This window comes from Liolophura sinensis, chromosome 3, assembly GCF_032854445.1.
Source record: "Liolophura sinensis isolate JHLJ2023 chromosome 3, CUHK_Ljap_v2, whole genome shotgun sequence".
Lineage (NCBI taxonomy): Eukaryota > Metazoa > Mollusca > Polyplacophora > Chitonida > Chitonidae > Liolophura > Liolophura sinensis.
The window spans coordinates 8,782,827-8,801,657 of NC_088297.1; the positions used below are offsets into that span (position 1 = coordinate 8,782,827).

The 18,831-nt window shown below is 39.2% G+C and overlaps 1 protein-coding gene across 1 annotated transcript; it reads right to left on the bottom strand.

The window, feature by feature from the left end:
• Positions 1–4,851: 4,851 nt before the first annotated feature.
• LOC135463805 (stromal cell-derived factor 2-like) lies at positions 4,852–16,944 on the bottom strand. Its single transcript, XM_064741247.1, has 6 exons — positions 16,824–16,944; positions 15,691–15,803; positions 15,155–15,237; positions 13,724–13,863; positions 9,187–9,268; positions 4,852–5,323 (listed from the first exon to the last, which is right to left on the bottom strand). Exons 1-6 carry the CDS (start codon positions 16,906–16,908, stop codon positions 5,158–5,160), a joined length of 669 nt encoding a protein of 222 aa, XP_064597317.1. The 5' UTR covers positions 16,909–16,944; the 3' UTR covers positions 4,852–5,157.
• Positions 16,945–18,831: the final 1,887 nt, after the last annotated feature.

Consider the following 18,831-nt stretch of genomic DNA (forward strand, 5'->3'; position numbering starts at 1 on the left):
TTGGCGCCCCGATGCTGGAAGGCCACATCGTATAAACCAGAATTGGCGGCCTGTCGTTGGAAGTTCACAGCATAAACACCAGTGGTGCCCCGTCATTTGAAGGGCTTGCCCTATTACCTTGGGACTTGTCGCCCCATATATTTGTAATTAAGCCTGATCAGTCCGACAAGCAAGCCTATCCTTTGTCTTTTTTCCCGAGCGTACAAGAGTCAGTGCATAGCTGACGCACATTTTTGAAGCCTGACATAACCCGACTCAAACTGAAGCCTCGCCATTCTTCTCATGCGGCCGACGCTCTAACGGCTTGGCCGCCACATATAGTACAGTATATCTATAAGTCTACTGACAGCTAATATAAATTCAACATCAAGATTATAGTAGAATAACAGAATGTGGAATATACGACACAGTATTGTGTTATTATAACAGAATACGTTCTAGCGCCATGCACTCTGGCAACAAATTTTTGTTAAAATTAACAGATGAAGTTTTTGAGAGTGTGAAAATTTGTCATGCGTATACCGCGTGTGTGTGTGTGTGTTTTTTTTTGACCTATCGGGCGCATGCGGTATTTATATGTACATGCGCAAGGAAATCCGATGTAGTCGATATTGTGAATTAACGTGTGGATCATATACAATAGACTAGGGCATTGTTTTCCAGATGAACCATTGTTATATCTACAGTACTGAAGCTATGGCGTCAGTGAGCGTGTTATTTTCATTGTGATGTAGGCTAAATTGCGTATTTAATATTCTCATTGTCGTAATTATATGTTGTTTATTAATTATATGTTGTTGATTCATGTTGTCCTTGCCGCAATTATGTTTTCGTCGGCGTAATTATATATCTGACGTTGTCGTCGTCGCCATTACACATTCCAGTTGTCGTATATAATTATATGTTACACGACTCCATTGTCGTAATTTATTTTATGGTTTTGTTGTTGCTGATGTATTGATTTTTAGATAAAAAGAGTTCAAATAGAAGAAAATGTCCTCTTCATGATAAAATAAAATTCAGAGGAGAGACCATGGCAATGTACATGACAGTTTACTTATGTAATATATAATGCATATATATATATATATATATATATATATATATATATATATATATATATATATATATATATATATATATATATATATATATATATATATATATATATATATATATATATATATATATATATATATCGTTCGTTAGATTTCATAAGATACCCCACGTCAACCGCATATTGCCAGCAAGGTCTCACAAACATTTATAAAGCTGCTTCACTAAAACACCATGTCGAGGGCACCGGACAAGATTCACTCCTACCCAGTATAAAAGGCGAATGACCTGAAGTTCCTGAACCCCAGGAATAAAGATTCACACACATTCTCCCTTACTTTATTTCTTATGGACGACACCAGTAAATTAGATTATACTAGCATCAGTCCCACCAATATACATATACCTATAATGCTGCCCAACTAGAACGCCATCCCGTACACACGCATGCACAGGACAACCCACCCAGCCACAGCACACCAGTTTGCCATCGAGCCGATCTGTACATTCGGTTTCCCTTTTGTAGGCTAAACGTCAATGTACATGTATGATAGGCGATATGCTAATATATGCATGAATGTATCCTATACATGTACATGTTTTCCCAGTAATAATTAATACCACGACATTGGATGTATCTGTATGCATGACGACTGTATGAACATAATCTAATATTTTATTCATTCTGCTGTTGTATGGCGAGTCATATAATCCAGGACCAGAGTTAGTTCAGGATTACCTGCTCTTTTGTGTGATACAGGGAAGTATAGCCTGCCATACTCTCTCAGCGTAAGCGCCACTCTCTACGCCAGCTTTACATCACTGCCACCACTCGACAAGCATGACCTTTGGACCCTGCGCGATTCTCGGCTTGTTTAAGCTTAGCCTCAACACTAGTATCCTCACTCAGGACTATTTAATCAGCATCTATCATGTTGGCTAGAATCATAATGTGCCTACATTAAATAAAGAGAAAGCGTGTGTGTATTATATTATTAGAAACAAAGTTTGGGGCAGAGTTTTAGTGGTGTCTGAGATTACTTCCTGTCTCATCACCGTGATCCCAGTGACCTCGTTGTTGTTCAAGATTTCTGTACAAAATTTGCTAGTGGTGGCAGTGATGAAAAGCGAACGTTGGGAGCGTCGCATGCGCTGAAAGAAGTAAGAAGTTCAATGCATTTGTCGCCTTGTTAATTGCTGCTATAAGTGGATATTTCTGAGCAAAGTTCCTACCATCGACATTCACAAGAGAAAGCCGTTAGTCCTTGAAAATTTACTTGTGCATATATATTTTGAATTCGATATTGGCGTTTCATAAGTTACTCATTACTTCTTTTTTTTAAAATTATACCATGGTGGTTATGCTTATGCCTGGAGCAAATGTTCTCAAAGCCGCCCAAAACCCCCACTCACCGCCGGCATAGGCCTACATCACAATCCCACTGACTTAAAGTGACAGCCGAACTAGCCAGCACTCGATTCAACCTGGCATGATCCAGTATTAGCAGCAATGCCAAACTCCGTAAAACTCCTCTCCGCCGTCAGCAAATCTGTCCAAAGTCTACTCTATTACTCTTTCCTGTACAAACTTTCTGTTGTATGTGTGCTCCGTCAAAGCACGTAGGTATATACAAACACTGCGGCGTTACGTCAGAAAACGGATACGTTTTTACTGCAATTTGGGCTTTTACGGCATACATGTATATCCCGTAACAATCTCCCATTGACCGCGATGTCGGTTTCATAGCTTTTTCCCCCTTTTAGCCAGCGTAAGGGAATTCCCCTTTTTATTCCCGCCTGAAGTGGGTACATTTAATTAGGGCCGCAACGATTATTTGCATTCACAACTTATGCAAACATGTACACCGCCTCTGTGACCGTTTTACACCGGTATAGACGTGACCATCAGTCAGGGTATTCAAACAACATTCAAAAAATAATCTGTTAATTTTAATAGAAAGTCTGTTATCTGAGTTGATGCTAGAGTGTATTCTGTTGACGCAGATTTTTCTCTTAAATACAACAAACATTCCATTAATTCTTTCTTTTAAAATGAACAGATTAACCTTTTGAGTTAACATATATCATCTCCCAATTGATATATTTAATTTTATTTGACTTCATAATCAAGAATTTTTTCAATTGTACAACAGCCACTGGTTTTATGGATGGAGGGAACCAGATTGTTTCGACAAATTACCTGACAAACTTTCCCACGTGTGGCGTACAGTTATTGACGTCCTACTGGTGTAAGTCCAGTTGTCTTCAACGCACGTCAGACTGTGCAAACAACCATACGGGTGGTCGCCAACGCTTATTGTCATGAAGGCTTCACCAGCAGTGACAATATAGTGCAATCAATTTCCAAATCCTTACAAATGTCTTGTATATACGGCAAGATGCCAGTTGATGTGGACATATTTACATAAAAGTACACAAGCGTAAATGTGCATATACGTAGCATGCATTGTGTATGCTTGGGATTAAACGTTGTACAATTTGCCACACGTATGACGAGGGGTTATCAGGTGTCTGTGTACATATATTGTGTCTTCTTGTGGCAAGACGAGTCCTCGCCGCCAAAGTGTACCTCCACTGAAGCAGACACCAGGCATGACACCAAACCAAGTCACATTATAATGACACCGAGCCAACCTGTTATGTTTCCAGTACTGGGCGCCAAGAGAGGCGACAGCATATATGATCTTTAAAGTATTTAGTATGACCCGACCCGGGGTTGACTGCGGGGTCTGCCGACTTCGAGGCGGACTCTCTAACCATTAGGCCACCCAAGCGGTCTCTGCAGTACTGAGGCTTCTTATTTAAAAAAATCTAGATATATATACAATGGCCGTCTGTTTTATCTGTAGAGGAAAAATCAGCAAATGCCAAATACCTCGGTACTTATGAAAATAGCACAACGGGGGTAAACATTCAAAGGGAGATAATCCAGATATATAGTACTTCTGTGCGAAACACGAAGAACGAGACAGGAAATGAAATAAAATACACTTAACTTTATTTACACAGAATGTTGCCAACTAATCATACACATTTTTGCCCCATTTTTTTTTCAAGACTATATGCTGATAACCCGCTTTGTCACAACTGTAACTGTTTACACATCAGAAAGTACCTGGGGAACAGTTTACAATGTTGTTTCTACTCGTGATAAGCCGAAAGGCTTATCTTTTCTCCCCGAAACGTGAACATGTGTCACCACTAAATATGATACCATCGATACATTAGACGGGAAATAATGACAGAACTGCGTCATACACACCATACAATAAACAGTTACACATGAATTCGTGATATTTAGTCAACAAAGATACGAAAGTCAGCACAATTTAGAAACAATCTGTTGTATTTATAGGCTCACACATATGGATATCAATAAAACCGCACAATGTTTCCAAATTATGAGACATTGTTCATTGTATTCTGGAATGATGTCACAACATAGAATGGCCACAACATGTACAGTTAGAGTCATGTGCCAAAGTACACGTACCACAGATATAAAACCAGTCAAACAGACTTCACCAAATGTGTTGGCAGCAACGGCATTTCTCACAAAGTAGCCAGGGTTAAAAGTCAATGCATAAAATGGGCACCGCTTTCAATGTTTCAATGTTCTAATATCATAACAAGCAACGAAAAAATGTCATATTACGTACAGTATATAAAGACAAATTCTGCCCCAGAGTGGAATTGAACTCTCAAACAACTGTTAATGTAGGCCTATATATTTACATTGCTAGAAGATAAATGAAATTCATAATACATACATACATAGTTTTGATTTACTGACAAAATTGATTCATTTACCTGTCATATGAAAATATGAAATATACCCATCAGTTAAGTGCATCAAACCTTGTCAAAACGCTTGTATAAAACAAATGACATATGGACCCACATAAACAAGTATCATATCTAAGTGCTCACAAACAATGTACTTCCCATACTAATGCACACACGATCTTTTACTTTACCAGTACTTTAAACATAACTCTTTCCACATAATATTTAAATAACGAGTGAAAACGTCCAAGTGAAAATATAAAATGAGCAAATTCTGTTAAGTACCTATTCTAGTTAAAGCTCGTCATGTTTGAGGTTTTGTAACGGGTCATCGGCAGGTTTGATAAAGATGCCCTCTGCGGTCTGCCAGTAGTTGAGATCACTGGGATGGGGATAGCCGCTAATCTCATACTGACCATGGATCGGGCGGCCGTACGAGTCCCCGCTCACGTGCAGGTAGCTGAAATATAAAGTCGATAATAAAGGTGAGAATTATTTACTGTGTTGGTTGTTAACCAAGTACATGTATACAGAGTTATGCCAATTGCCTTGTTCATGAATTTATGCAATGCTCAAGAAAGTTTTATTCGTGAGAATTTTTTTTTTTTTTGGATTTTTTCTTTTGGTCAGGTGAGATTGATGATTAGGTCAAATTTATGTTGTTTTAGTCAGGTCAGACTTATGGTCTTTAGCCATGTCAGATTTAGTCAGGTCAGATTTATGGTTTTCAGGTTAGATCATATTTACATATATGGTGTTTGGGTCAGGTCAGATTTATGTTTTTTTAGTCATGTCAGATCAGATTTATATTTTTTTTAGTCAGGTTAGATTTATGGTTTTTCAGGTTAGGTCATAATTACACATATGGTTTTTGGGTCAGGTCAGACTTATGTTTTTTAGTCATGTCAGATCAGGACTTATGGTTTTTTGGTCAGGTCAGGTAAGATTTTATGATAAGGTCCGATTTATGGGTTTTGGGTTAGATCACATTGACATGTATGGGTTTTTGGTAAGGCATATGGGCCAGGTCAGATTCATGATTTTATTTGAAGTAATTGAAGTAATTCTCAATACATATATGAAGAAAGAACATTTAACAAACCGAGACACTGATGTAACTTTGAAACTTCAAATGGTAATCTTGCCCATTTTAATTTTTAACATTATGCTTGTTTGTGACTGGTTCATCAACCTTATACATTGCCTGTGGGGGACAGTTTTTATGAAGTCTGATACCTGTAGACTAAATGTAACAAAAATCCTATTCAAGTCACACCAATAATCAGAGGTAAGGTGTGATGTTTGATATACCGCCTGTTCAAAGGGACATAACTCTCGCCTATGCGGTCAAAGAAAGAGGTGATAAGACAGAAACAGTCATTTGTGCATATTTTGCATTGACTGTGTAGGATTGTGTAGAATTATGTAATTGGCTTTGGTAGAGCTGTTTTTTAGAGAATTAGGTCAGAACAAATAGAATAACAGAACAACTACGGTATTTCATCTAAAGTTTAGTATGTAAAAATGAACATCAGAAGAACATAAAGGCCTTAAAATAAAACTTTTGATTTATTTATTTAGTTGATTGGTATTTTTACGCAGTACTCAAGCATATATTTCACTTATGTCGGCGGCCAGCATTATGGTGGGTGGAAATTGGGCAGAGCCTGGGAGAAACCCACGACCATCCACAGGTTGCTGGAAGACCTTCCTACGTACCAAAAGTGTACAGAGGGAGAGGAAGCCAGCACGAGCTGGACTTGAACTCACAGCGACCCGCGTTGGTGAGAGAAAAATTAATCAGAAAAATGTGTCGCATCAAAAATGCTTAAGTTCAGGTGAAATACAGTGAATGTATTTATGGCACCAAAACTGTCCCTTGATCCTCAGCAATGAGCATGCCCTGTACAGTATTCAGCAGGGAGAGGCTTCTCTACAGGCAAGCCAGTAGTGAGACATCTGTCCCCAGACCCTCAGCGACTAACATGCCCTGTACAGTATACAGCAGGGAGAGGCTTCTCTACAGGCAAGCCAGTAGTGAGACATCTGTCTCCAGACACTCAGCGACTAACATGCCCTGTACAGTATACAGCAGGGAGAGGCTTCTCTACAGGCAAGCCAGTGGTGAGACATCTGTCCCCAGACCCTCAGCAACTAACATGCCCTGTACAGTATACAGCAGGGAGAGCTTCTCTACAGGCAAGCCAGTGGTGAGACATCAGTACCCAGACCCTCAGCAACTAACATGCCCTATACAGTATACAGCAGGGAGAGGCTTCTCTACAGGCAAGCCAGTAGTGAGACATCTGTCTCCAGACCCTCAGCGACTAACATGCCCTGTACAGTATACAGCAGGGAGAGGCTTCTCTACATGCAAGCCAGTAGTAAACATCTGTCCCCAGACCCTCAGCAACTAACATGCCCTGTACAGTATACAGCAGGGAGAGGCTTCTCTACAGGCAAGCCAGTAGTGAGACATCTGTCCCCAGACCCTCAGCAACTAACATGCCCTGTACAGTATACAGCAGGGAGAGGCTTCTCTACATGCAAGCCAGTAGTGAGACATCTGTCCCCAGACCCTCAGCAACTAACATGCCCTGTACAGTATACAGCAGGGAGGCTTCTTTACATGCAAGCCAGTAGTGAGACATCTGTCCCCAGACCCTCAGCAACTAACATGCCCTGTATAGTATACAGCAGGGAGAGGCTTCTCTACATGTAAGCCAGTAGTGAGACATCTGTCCCCAGACCCTCAGCAACTAACATGCCCTGTACAGTATACAGCAGGGAGAGGCTTCTCTACATGCAAGCCAGCAGTGAGACATCTGTCCCCAGACCCTCAGCAACTAACATGCCCTGTACAGTATACAGCATGGAGAGGCTTCTCTACATGTAAGCCAGTAGTGAGACATCTGTCCTCAGACCCTCAGCAACTAACATGCCCTGTATAGTATACAGCAGGGAGAGGCTTCTCTACAGGCAAGCCAGTAGTGAGACATCTGTCCTCAGACCCTCAGCGACTAACATGCCCTGTACAGTATACAGCAGAAAGAGCTTCTCTACATGTAAGCCAGTAGTGAGACATCTGTCCTCAGACCCTCAGCGACTAACATGCCCTGTACAGTATACAGCAGGGAGAGGCTTCTCTACAGGCAAGCCAGTAGTGAGACATCTGTCTCCAGACCCTCAGCGACTAACATGCCCTGTACAGTATACAGCAGGGAGAGGCTTCTCTACAGGCAAGCCAGTAGTGAGACATCTGTCCCCAGACCCTCAGCAACTAACATGCCCTGTACAGTAAACAGCAGGGAGAGGCTTCTCTACAGGCATGCCAGTAGTGAGACATCTGTCCCTAAGACCCTCAGCAACTACCATGCACTGTACAGTATACAGCAGGGAGAGGCTTCTCTACAGGCAAGCCAGTAGTGAGTCACCAGCATGCCAGTGGTGCATTTATAGAGCACCTGTTGTATTCCTCTATTCACAACCTGGTTTGTATGTACCAGTTCTTCAAGTCATCATGTCCAAAGGCCACAGCAATGGACCTCATGGAATTTGAATGACATTTCTGTTGGTGCTCATAACTTTTATTTGATTTACTTGATTGGTGTTTTATGCCGTACTCAAGAACATTTCACTTATACAACGGCGGCCAGTATTCCATTGGGAGGAAACTTGACATAGCCCAGGGAAAACCCACGTACATCTGCAGGTTGCTGGCAGACCTTCCCATGTACGGCCTGAGAGGAAGCCAGCATGAGCTGGACTTGAACTCTCAGCGACTGCATCATTAAGAGGCTCTGGGGTCATAACAGCTCATAACTTTTACAACTGTCCAGCCAGATTCAGAAAATAAGCTAAGGCAACACCAATTTTATTTTGTGTTTTATGGGCAAGCTGAAGCTTAAAAAAAAACCCAAAATGAAATAAAAATAAAATCGCAAATGCACTTAATTTTGCCCAATCCTAATGTTTTTTTTATGATTTTCCTTTTTTTCAAAGCTTTTGATGTTTTTATCAGGAACAATTGCTGGTATACAGCCCACATGTTACACAAAGCAGATGATATTTTTTTAATTTTCATACTCTCATCCACCATTGAAAAAAGCCTCAATATAAAGTGGCACTATATGTATTTAATTTCCTTGGTCGATGTTTTACCAATATTCTTTACCCATGAATATTTCACCAATACAATGGTGGCCAGCATTTATAGTGAGTGAAAACCTCCCCCACGACCATTCGCAGGTTGCTGCCAGACCTTCACATGTAAGGCCATAACAATACAAACATGACAAAGACAACAAAAGAATGAATACTCACTGCTCAGTGACAACATTCTTCAGTCTAAATTTTTGTTCCCTTGACCAGAGTTTCCCGCTGCACACCACTACCCAGTTATCACCTGGATAAAAGAAACTCTAAACAGTTATCACCTGGATAAAAGAAACTCTAAACAGTTATCACCTGGATAAAAGAAACACTACCCAGTTATCACCTGGATAAAAGAAACTCTAAACAGTTATCATCTGGATAAAAGAAACACTACCCAGTTATCACCTGGATAAAAGAAACTCTAAACAGTTATCACCTGGATAAAAGAAACACTACCCAGTTATCACCTGGATAAAAGAAACACTACCCAGTTATCACCTGGATAAAAGAAACACTAAACAGTTATCACCTGGATAAAAGAAACTCTAAACAGTTATCACCTGGATAAAAGAAACACTAAACAGTCATCACCTGGATAAAAGAAACACTACCCAGTCATCACCTGGATAAAAGAAACACTACCCAGTTATCACCTGGATAAAAGAAACTCTACCCAGTTATCACCTGGATAAAAGAAACTCTACCCAGTTATCATCTGGATAAAAGAAACTCTACCCAGTTATCATCTGGATAAAACAAACTCTAAACAGTTATCACCTGGATAAAAGAAACACTACCCAGTTATCACCTGGATAAAAGAAACTCTAAACAGTTATCACCTGGATAAAAGAAACACTACCCAGTTATCACCTGGATAAAAGAAACACTACCCAGTTATCACCTGGATAAAAGAAACACTAAACAGTTATCACCTGGATAAAAGAAACACTACCCAGTTATCACCTGGATAAAAGAAACTCTAAACAGTTATCACCTGGATAAAAGAAACTCTAAACAGTTATCATCTGGATAAAAGAAACACTACCCAGTTATCATCTGGATAAAAGAAACTCTAAACAGTTATCACCTGGATAAAAGAAACTCTAAACAGTTATCACCTGGATAAAAGAAACTCTAAACAGTTATCACCTGGATAAAAGAAACTCTAAACAGTTATCACCTGGATAAAAGAAACACTACCCAGTTATCACCTGGATAAAAGAAACTCTAAACAGTTATCACCTGGATAAAAGAAACACTACCCAGTTATCACCTGGATAAAAGAAACACTACCCAGTTATCACCTGGATAAAAGAAACACTAAACAGTTATCACCTGGATAAAAGAAACTCTAAACAGTTATCACCTGGATAAAAGAAACACTACCCAGTTATCATCTGGATAAAAGAAACTCTAAACAGTTATCACCTGGATAAAAGAAACTCTAAACAGTTATCACCTGGATAAAAGAAACTCTAAACAGTTATCACCTGGATAAAAGAAACTCTAAACAGTTATCACCTGGATAAAAGAAACTCTAAACAGTTATCACCTGGATAAAAGAAACACTAAACAGTTATCATCTGGATAAAAGAAACACTACCCAGTTATCACCTGGATAAAAGAAACTCTAAACAGTTATCACCTGGATAAAAGAAACACTAAACAGTTATCATCTGGATAAAAGAAACACTACCCAGTTATCACCTGGATAAAAGAAACACTACCCAGTTATCACCTGGATAAAAGAAACTCTAAACAGTTATCACCTGGATAAAAGAAACTCTAAACAGTTATCACCTGGATAAAAGAAACACTACCCAGTTATCACCTGGATAAAAGAAACTCTACCCAGTTATCATCTGGATAAAAGAAACTCTAAACAGTTATCACCTGGATAAAAGAAACACTACCCAGTTATCACCTGGATAAAAGAAACACTACCCAGTTATCACCTGGATAAAAGAAACACTACCCAGTTATCATCTGGATAAAAGAAACACTACCCAGTTATCATCTGGATAAAAGAAACTCTAAACAGTTATCACCTGGATAAAAGAAACACTACCCAGTTATCACTTGGATAAAAGAAACTCTAAACAGTTATCACCTGGATAAAAGAAACACTACCCAGTTATCACCTGGATAAAAGAAACACTACCCAGTTATCACCTGGATAAAAGAAACACTAAACAGTTATCACCTGGATAAAAGAAACTCTAAACAGTTATCACCTGGATAAAAGAAACACTAAACAGTTATCACCTGGATAAAAGAAACACTAAACAGTTATCACCTGGATAAAAGAAACACTACCCAGTTATCACCTGGATAAAAGAAACTCTAAACAGTTATCACCTGGATAAAAGAAACACTACCCAGTTATCACCTGGATAAAAGAAACACTAAACAGTTATCATCTGGATAAAAGAAACAGTACCCAGTTATCACCTGGATAAAAGAAACTCTAAACAGTTATCACCTGGATAAAAGAAACTCTAAACAGTTATCACCTGGATAAAAGAAACACTAAACAGTTATCACCTGGATAAAAGAAACACTAAACAGTTATCACCTGGATAAAAGAAACACTAAACAGTTATCACCTGGATAAAAGAAACACTAAACAGTTATCACCTGGATAAAAGAAACACTACCCAGTTATCACCTGGATAAAAGAAACTCTAAACAGTTATCACCTGGATAAAAGAAACACTACCCAGTTATCACCTGGATAAAAGAAACTCTAAACAGTTATCACCTGGATAAAAGAAACTCTAAACAGTTGTCACCTGGATAAAAGAAACTCTAAACAGTTATCATCTGGATAAAAGAAACACTAAACAGTTATCACCTGGATAAAAGAAACTCTAAACAGTTATCACCTGGATAAAAGAAACACTACCCAGTTATCACCTGGATAAAAGAAACACTAAACAGTTATCATCTGGATAAAAGAAACTCTAAACAGTTATCACCTGGATAAAAGAAACTCTAAACAGTTATCATCTGGATAAAAGAAACACTACCCAGTTATCACCTGGATAAAAGAAACACTAAACAGTTATCACCTGGATAAAAGAAACTCTAAACAGTTATCATCTGGATAAAAGAAACACTAAACAGTTATCACCTGGATAAAAGAAACACTAAACAGTTATCACCTGGATAAAAGAAACAAATTCATTTATATTCATTTGACCGATGTCTTACAAACAAAAACAAACAAAAGTATAAACGTGGTCACTTATTATCATTTCACAGGATCAAGTAAAGAGACACTGTACAGACTGAAGTCTTCCCACAGCAGCCCCAGTAGTAATCCTTGCGGTTAGAAGCTAACCACACGACTAAGTTACCGAATTTCACCTTAAGTTTAGCATTCGTCGAGATACATATTTTGCTCTGATTTTTTTTTTATTCTGACTGACCCATGCACCTTAAGGGCCACTAATGAGGTTTTTTTTTTTCTTCTTGTGCAGTACAAAGGTAAAATTTCAATAACACAAACACTCAGTATACAGGTCAGGTGCTTCTTCAGATCTAGCCAGTTCATGCTGTGAATGGTCTCTAGAATTGGACTTGATTCTACAAGGGCTTTTAGTCAAAATTTAAAACTCTGTCACAGTGCTTTACTTTTCGGTAGTCCAAATTGAAATTTTGATACTTTTGTCTTTAGATAACATTCGTGGGACAGGGTTTTTCACTTTCAATGTGAATCCAGTTCTTGTCAAAATCTGCTACAGAGTCTGCTTTGATTCCCAGAAAAAGTCACATTTGAACTCTTTTTTTTTTTTTTTCACAATAAAATATACATGTACAATGTTTTGCCTTGTTAAAGAAATGAACGTAGAATTCCCAAAATTTGTTTTGCAATAAAACCTTTGGAGCAAGTGCTTTGTAATATTGGATAATCATATGCACTAGATTCCGATGGATACCTGAAGATTTAAGTCCAGAGTAAATATTTAGATTCTGGTGAAAAATGATGAAATGCTCCAAATTTTTATTTACTGGCCTCCAAAACAAGCTCTACAAACTGCATTTCCATTTTTTTTACTTAACGTATAAATGGCTTTTTGGAATGAAAAACTCACGTCAGTCTAATTTATGTGCTTTATTGTTCTTTTCTTTTATACTTCGTGCTTTCTGTAAGCTTGTAGTTCAAATCAAAGATGTGTTTTTACACCCCTTGGAACCGACTTATTTGGCCAAAATTAAAACATCTCTGTTGGGTCAACCCTATGGACCCTCCGAAAACAGATCCTATTCGACAGTTTTTATAAGGACTTTGATGAAATTTTTGTCTTTATTTCTCTCAATGATAATTTCTTTAAAATCCCTCTCCCATTCAAAATAAAAATGCTGCTTGCCGACCAATCCTATTTTGTGTGATATTCTGGTGTTACTGTAATTCTTCAACCTTTTCACATGTATGTTTGCAAGATGTTTATTCATGAGCATTATTTTGCATAGACTGATAAAATTACACTCTTTACGAAGTCCTGAAATTGGTCAACCCAGCCGGTGTTCTTTTGAAAGTAAATTAAAAGGTGCATAAATCTGACTGAAAGTTGCTCTTTCACGTGCAAAAAGACTGAGGGATTAGGATAGTCCCATCCAAACTGTTTAGAAAACAAGGGTAGCCTTAGATGGAAAAAATGTCCCTTCAATGGCTCATGGCATTGGTAGGACTTTAACTTACCCTCATCGCCTTCTCCCCCTTCCCCAAAGGCGCTGACCTCCAGGTTGTGGGAGAGTGGCGAGTTGAAGTGATGGCTGTGTAAGTTACGTTTGGTGGACAAGTGCATGAGGCGGATTGTCTGGCCACACTTTATAGGCACTCTGAAAAACAAACCCAGAGGCAAGTCAGGAAAAGAGGAACAGTTACTTCAGGTCTAAACCTCAAGCATATACATGTATTTATTTATCTGACGTGTGATTAACAGCGTAATGAGTTGGATTCGAATTTTATCTGCTGATTTCAAAAACATCACCGGACAAAAGATAAAAGCAGAATTCAAGCAGAACATTAAGCGTGGTAACATTTGAGGGTTGGGGGACTACATGGCCAAGGTGGTTAGCGTGCCACCGCAGCACAAGCACAGATGAGCCTTTCAACAGTGCCGTTGTTGTGAGTTCAGTCCAGCCTATGCTAGCTTCCTCTTTTGCTGCACATGCAAAGGTCTGCTAGTGATGGTTGTAGGTTTCCCCAGGGTTCTGTCAGGCTTCATCCCACTACAACCCTAGCTACCACTGTACAGGTGAAATATTCTTGGGTATGACATTGTAACCAATTTCGTACATTGTAAGAAATTTGCAGTGCACCAATACCTCTTTAGCATGTCTTTTAAGATCACCCAGGAGCCAAATTTATCTTCTTCTCCACTTCTGCCTAATGCTTATTATAATGTACTTAGTAATAATAAATTTCTGTTACAATGTACTCTATAATAACACATTTCTGTTACAATGTACTCTACAATAACACATTTCTTACTCAAATATAATTCACATATACAACGGAAAATGGTTGCCAGTCTCATGGTGGGAGGAAATCAGGCAGAGCCCAGCATAACCAATAACCATTCCCACATTGCTGTCACTGGTAGACCTTCCCACGTCCAACCGGAGAGAAAGCCAGCAACATCTGTAATATTGTACTCATCACTATTACATGTCCATTACAATAATTCCACTATAACTACATGTGTGTTAGAGTGAGTGAGTGAGTGCTTGGGGTTTAATGTCGTACTCAACAATTTTTCAGTCATATGACGACGAAGGAATCATTAGGGTGCATGTACGTGTAATGTGCCTCCTTGTTGCAGGACAGATTTCCACCGCTCTTTTATTTAGTGCTGCTTTACTGAGACGACTTACCCAAGGCAAGTAAGCCGCCCCGCCCGACCCATTATACTGATATGGGTCAACCAGTCGTTGCACTATCCCCTTCATGCTGAACGCCAAGCAAGGAAGTTACAACTTCCTCTTTTACAGTCTTTGGTGTGACTCGATCAAGGATTGATCCTGAATCCACCAGTCCCGAAGCGGACGCTCTACCAACTGTGCTATCCGGGCCGGTATCAAGGATTGATCCTGGATCTACCGGTCCCGTGTGTTAGAGTGTACTCACCCTCTATTACACGTAGCTCCAGTTTTACCCTTCACTTGCCAGTAACTGTTATGATCATCAGATCCTTCCACACCCGTTACAGACTGCAAATACATGAAATTACTTAGCTAGCAAGTAATTTATTTAATCTTCGAACACCAAAAATAAATTTTTTCACACCGTACATAATTTTTTTCTTTTTTTTTTCTTTTTTGCCATGTTAGACAAAGTGTAAGTTTTTTCATAATAACTCTGATTTCAATACATGTAAATCAAGATGTAATTATGTTTTGAAATTTTACTTTTGTTGGTTGCTCTCTGGCTGTATGTCAGCTCTCATATTTTTCCTGCACGTTGGATGTCAGATCTGACATTATACTGTATGTTGGATGTCAGATCTGACATTGTACTGTATGTTGGATGTCAGATCTGACATTATACTGTATGTTGGATGTCAGATCTGACATGGTACTGTACGCTGGATGTCAGATCTGACATTGTACTGTATGTTGGAAGTTGTTAGGTCGTATTTTACATATACACTTATCACATTTTACCTGCTGGCCACTTCCTGTGCCATACTTGACATCATGGGAGTGCAGGCGGATTTTATGTTGCGAGTTCTGTAGTTTTACCACTGAATTGCAAGTTACAAATTCGTAGTCAAAATCTGTGAACAAAAACCAAATATTAGTGCATGGATATACGTTATGACTAGAATAACGCAAAATCGTTACTGAAAACTGATTTTATTCACATATTTGAATTCGTCTGACATCCAAATATGGAGCATACAGCTTAAATGCCTTATGCCTCCTCACAAGCAATAAGATGTCTTATGGGTGGAAGAAACTGGAGTGACCTGGGTAAGCCCTCAACCTTCTGACACTGTCTCATGTGTGTCAGGCCGAGAAGATGCTGACATTTTCAAAAAGTATAATCCAACTTCTACCCGGTCGCACGACACATCAAGGTATGTCCCTTTTTCATCACTTTCTGACGGCATCAATTTATGTACGTTCAGTGAGTGAGTGAGTGCTTGGGGTTTAACGTCGTACTCAACAATTTTTCAGTCATATGACGACGAAGGAATCATTAGGGTACATGCACGTGTAATGTGCCTCCTTGTTGCAGGACGGATTTCCACCGCTCTTTTATTTAGTGCTGCATCACTGATGACGACTTACCGAAGGCAAGTAAGCAGCCCCGCCCGACCCATTATACTGATACGGGTCACCCAGTCGTTGCACTATCCCCTTCATGCTGAACGCCAAGCGAGGAAGTTACAACTTCCTCTTTTAAAGTCTTAGGTGTGACTCGACCAAGGATTGATCCTGGATCTACCGGTCCCGAAGCGGATGCTCTACCAACTGTGCTATCCGGGCCGGTATATGTACGTTCAGTCATCGCAATTTATTTCATAAATTTATGTGTGGAGGAAAGGTAAAGTGGATGGCATACAGATTTTAATCAAATCTTGTTGCAGCATATAAATGTTATATAATCAAGCTAGTTGCTGAGGTGCCGGTGTATGTGCCTCCCACAGATAATTTATAATTAAAGAGTTGTTATGCTATGGACAGAAGCCCCTACAACAACAACAACACCACCACCACCCTGCTGAACAATTCTGGAATCTTATCATCTGAAATACTTGCTGCCCAACAAACACAGATTGGACTAGACTTACCGTACGCAACAGAAGAGGATAAAACGACGAGAAAAGAGAGAATGGCTCTTAAGAAGCCGAGTGCGATCTGCCTGGGATACGCCATGCTTGTTGTTCAGGCGTGTGTAGCTCTCCGCTTGACACGTCAGGTTATATGAACCGCCTCTCCTGCGCAGAGGCAGTCCTGTCCACGCCGCATCGACACGGAAAGGCTGGGTACAGGCTTGTGTACATGTACATGTGTACACACAGTTGGCTACCTTGGCAGACAATTGACTGATTGATTTATTCATAATGCTAATTAAGTGATTTTTCTCATTTACAAGCCAATTCTATTTACTGTGATGAGAGAACAACAACAACAATAACAAAAACAATGGAAAACAAAATGGACGAAAATATAAACGAATGAACGAATCAATATCAGGTGTAATACTTGTACATAAAAGAATACGCAAATAATTGATGTACTGATTGATTGAGTTATTCGTCCACGTTTTGAATAGTAGGACTAAACAGAAGCAAATATTTATTTAGAAATGGTATAAATATAACCAAAAAAAAAGGCGGTAATCTATGTAGGCTACACAGACAGTTTAATATCAGGCAGTAAGCCTCGAAACCGACTCGGCTGTCTGAAAGCAGTTTTGTTTTGAAAATACGTTGGTAAGCCAATATGGACCAAGGGATACAACTCTAGTTGAAAATGTTGCATTACTTCCCTCCCTCCAACAGTGTCTGGGACATACTAACTGTCTCGACAGTGTTCCACAATACTAGGCCTATAATGGGGTTCTGTGCATGTGTAGGCCTATCTCAGTACGTTTCACTTGGTTATTAGGCCCATTAATGGCGCCATAGGCGATTGTGTGAATTTTGTGTGAAATTGTCTCTGAGCATATTTAAGGTGGGCAACACTACGAATTACCTAGCATGAAAACGCCATATAGGCCTATACGTATGTAAGTGAGTGAGGGCTTGAGGTTTAACGTCATACTATATACGTATGTGTATGTACGCCCGTCATAATTAAAACAATCTAGGCCTATATTGGACCAACATAGATTTCTAAAAAATACATTGTCAGCATAGCCTAAAGGATAATATCGGTGTGATTTCGTCGATGTTCAACATTATATTAAATATTGTCCATGAAGCCTAAACATTAAAAGGCATTTAATTTTCCTGATGGAGGTTAAAGGGACAAGACAGCACCTGGCTGAAATATATTTCAATCGAAAACAGGGTGGTCATCCTTTCTAAAAATTGTCACACTTGAATATTTTAATGATATTTCACCGAATAACATTTGGAACAAAATCACCATGTTGCACACAAATGGCTGGTGTGAGTCGACACGGCCATCTTGAGAATTTTGTCCAATCAAACACGTTGCTATCAGGTTTGAGCGGCCTGAGTTGTGGTGTAGCTATCATCCATTCACTCCATGAAGTGAGACAAGATGTCTCGATGACAACGATTCTGTGATCGTTTACAACGATTTAGTTACGTATGGCCGAAGGACCATTTCACATTGTTGTGGGGCAGGTCTGTATCCCTTATTCACCATCAGTGACGTAAAATCAGTTGATTTAAAAACCGTTTAATATTCAGCGATGTCATCACAAATTATGTCAGATAGTAGCATACCGTCTCAGCCCAAACCACATTCATCTCCCCAAATACGTTTTTTGTCGTTCATTTTAGCGTTTTGTCAGCAGTTTCTAAATTACAAATATCAAAGTCAGTGCAAAATTCATTACGGAAGCCGAAGGTTTATAGGAATGAGAAGACGGCATCTCACGTACGGATAACGCTTAAAATTAATTAAAAATCTTAAGATTTCAATTTTTGTCTCTGAATTTATTACATCTGAAGAATTTTAATTTTGCTCCTTCGTGTTTCTCACATACAAGAGATTTTTTCTGTTTTCTTTTAAGAAATACAGCAAAATTATTGATCCGCCGTATTCAAGCCGAGGTGCTTTCTCTGACCTCCGCGATAACTTGGTCAGCACTGCTCTCATCTC

Coding starts and splice junctions, on each gene's coding strand:
- LOC135463805 (XM_064741247.1), bottom strand. CDS start 16,908: ATGGCGTATCCCAGGCAGATCGCACTCGGCTTCTTAAGAGCCATTCTC. Junction 15,238..15,690: donor GCACAGGAAGTGGCCAGCAG/GTAAAATGTGAT, acceptor ATGTATTTGCAG/TCTGTAACGGGTGTGGAAGG. Junction 13,864..15,154: donor GGAGCTACGTGTAATAGAGG/GTGAGTACACTC, acceptor TTTGTTTTTCAG/AGTGCCTATAAAGTGTGGCC.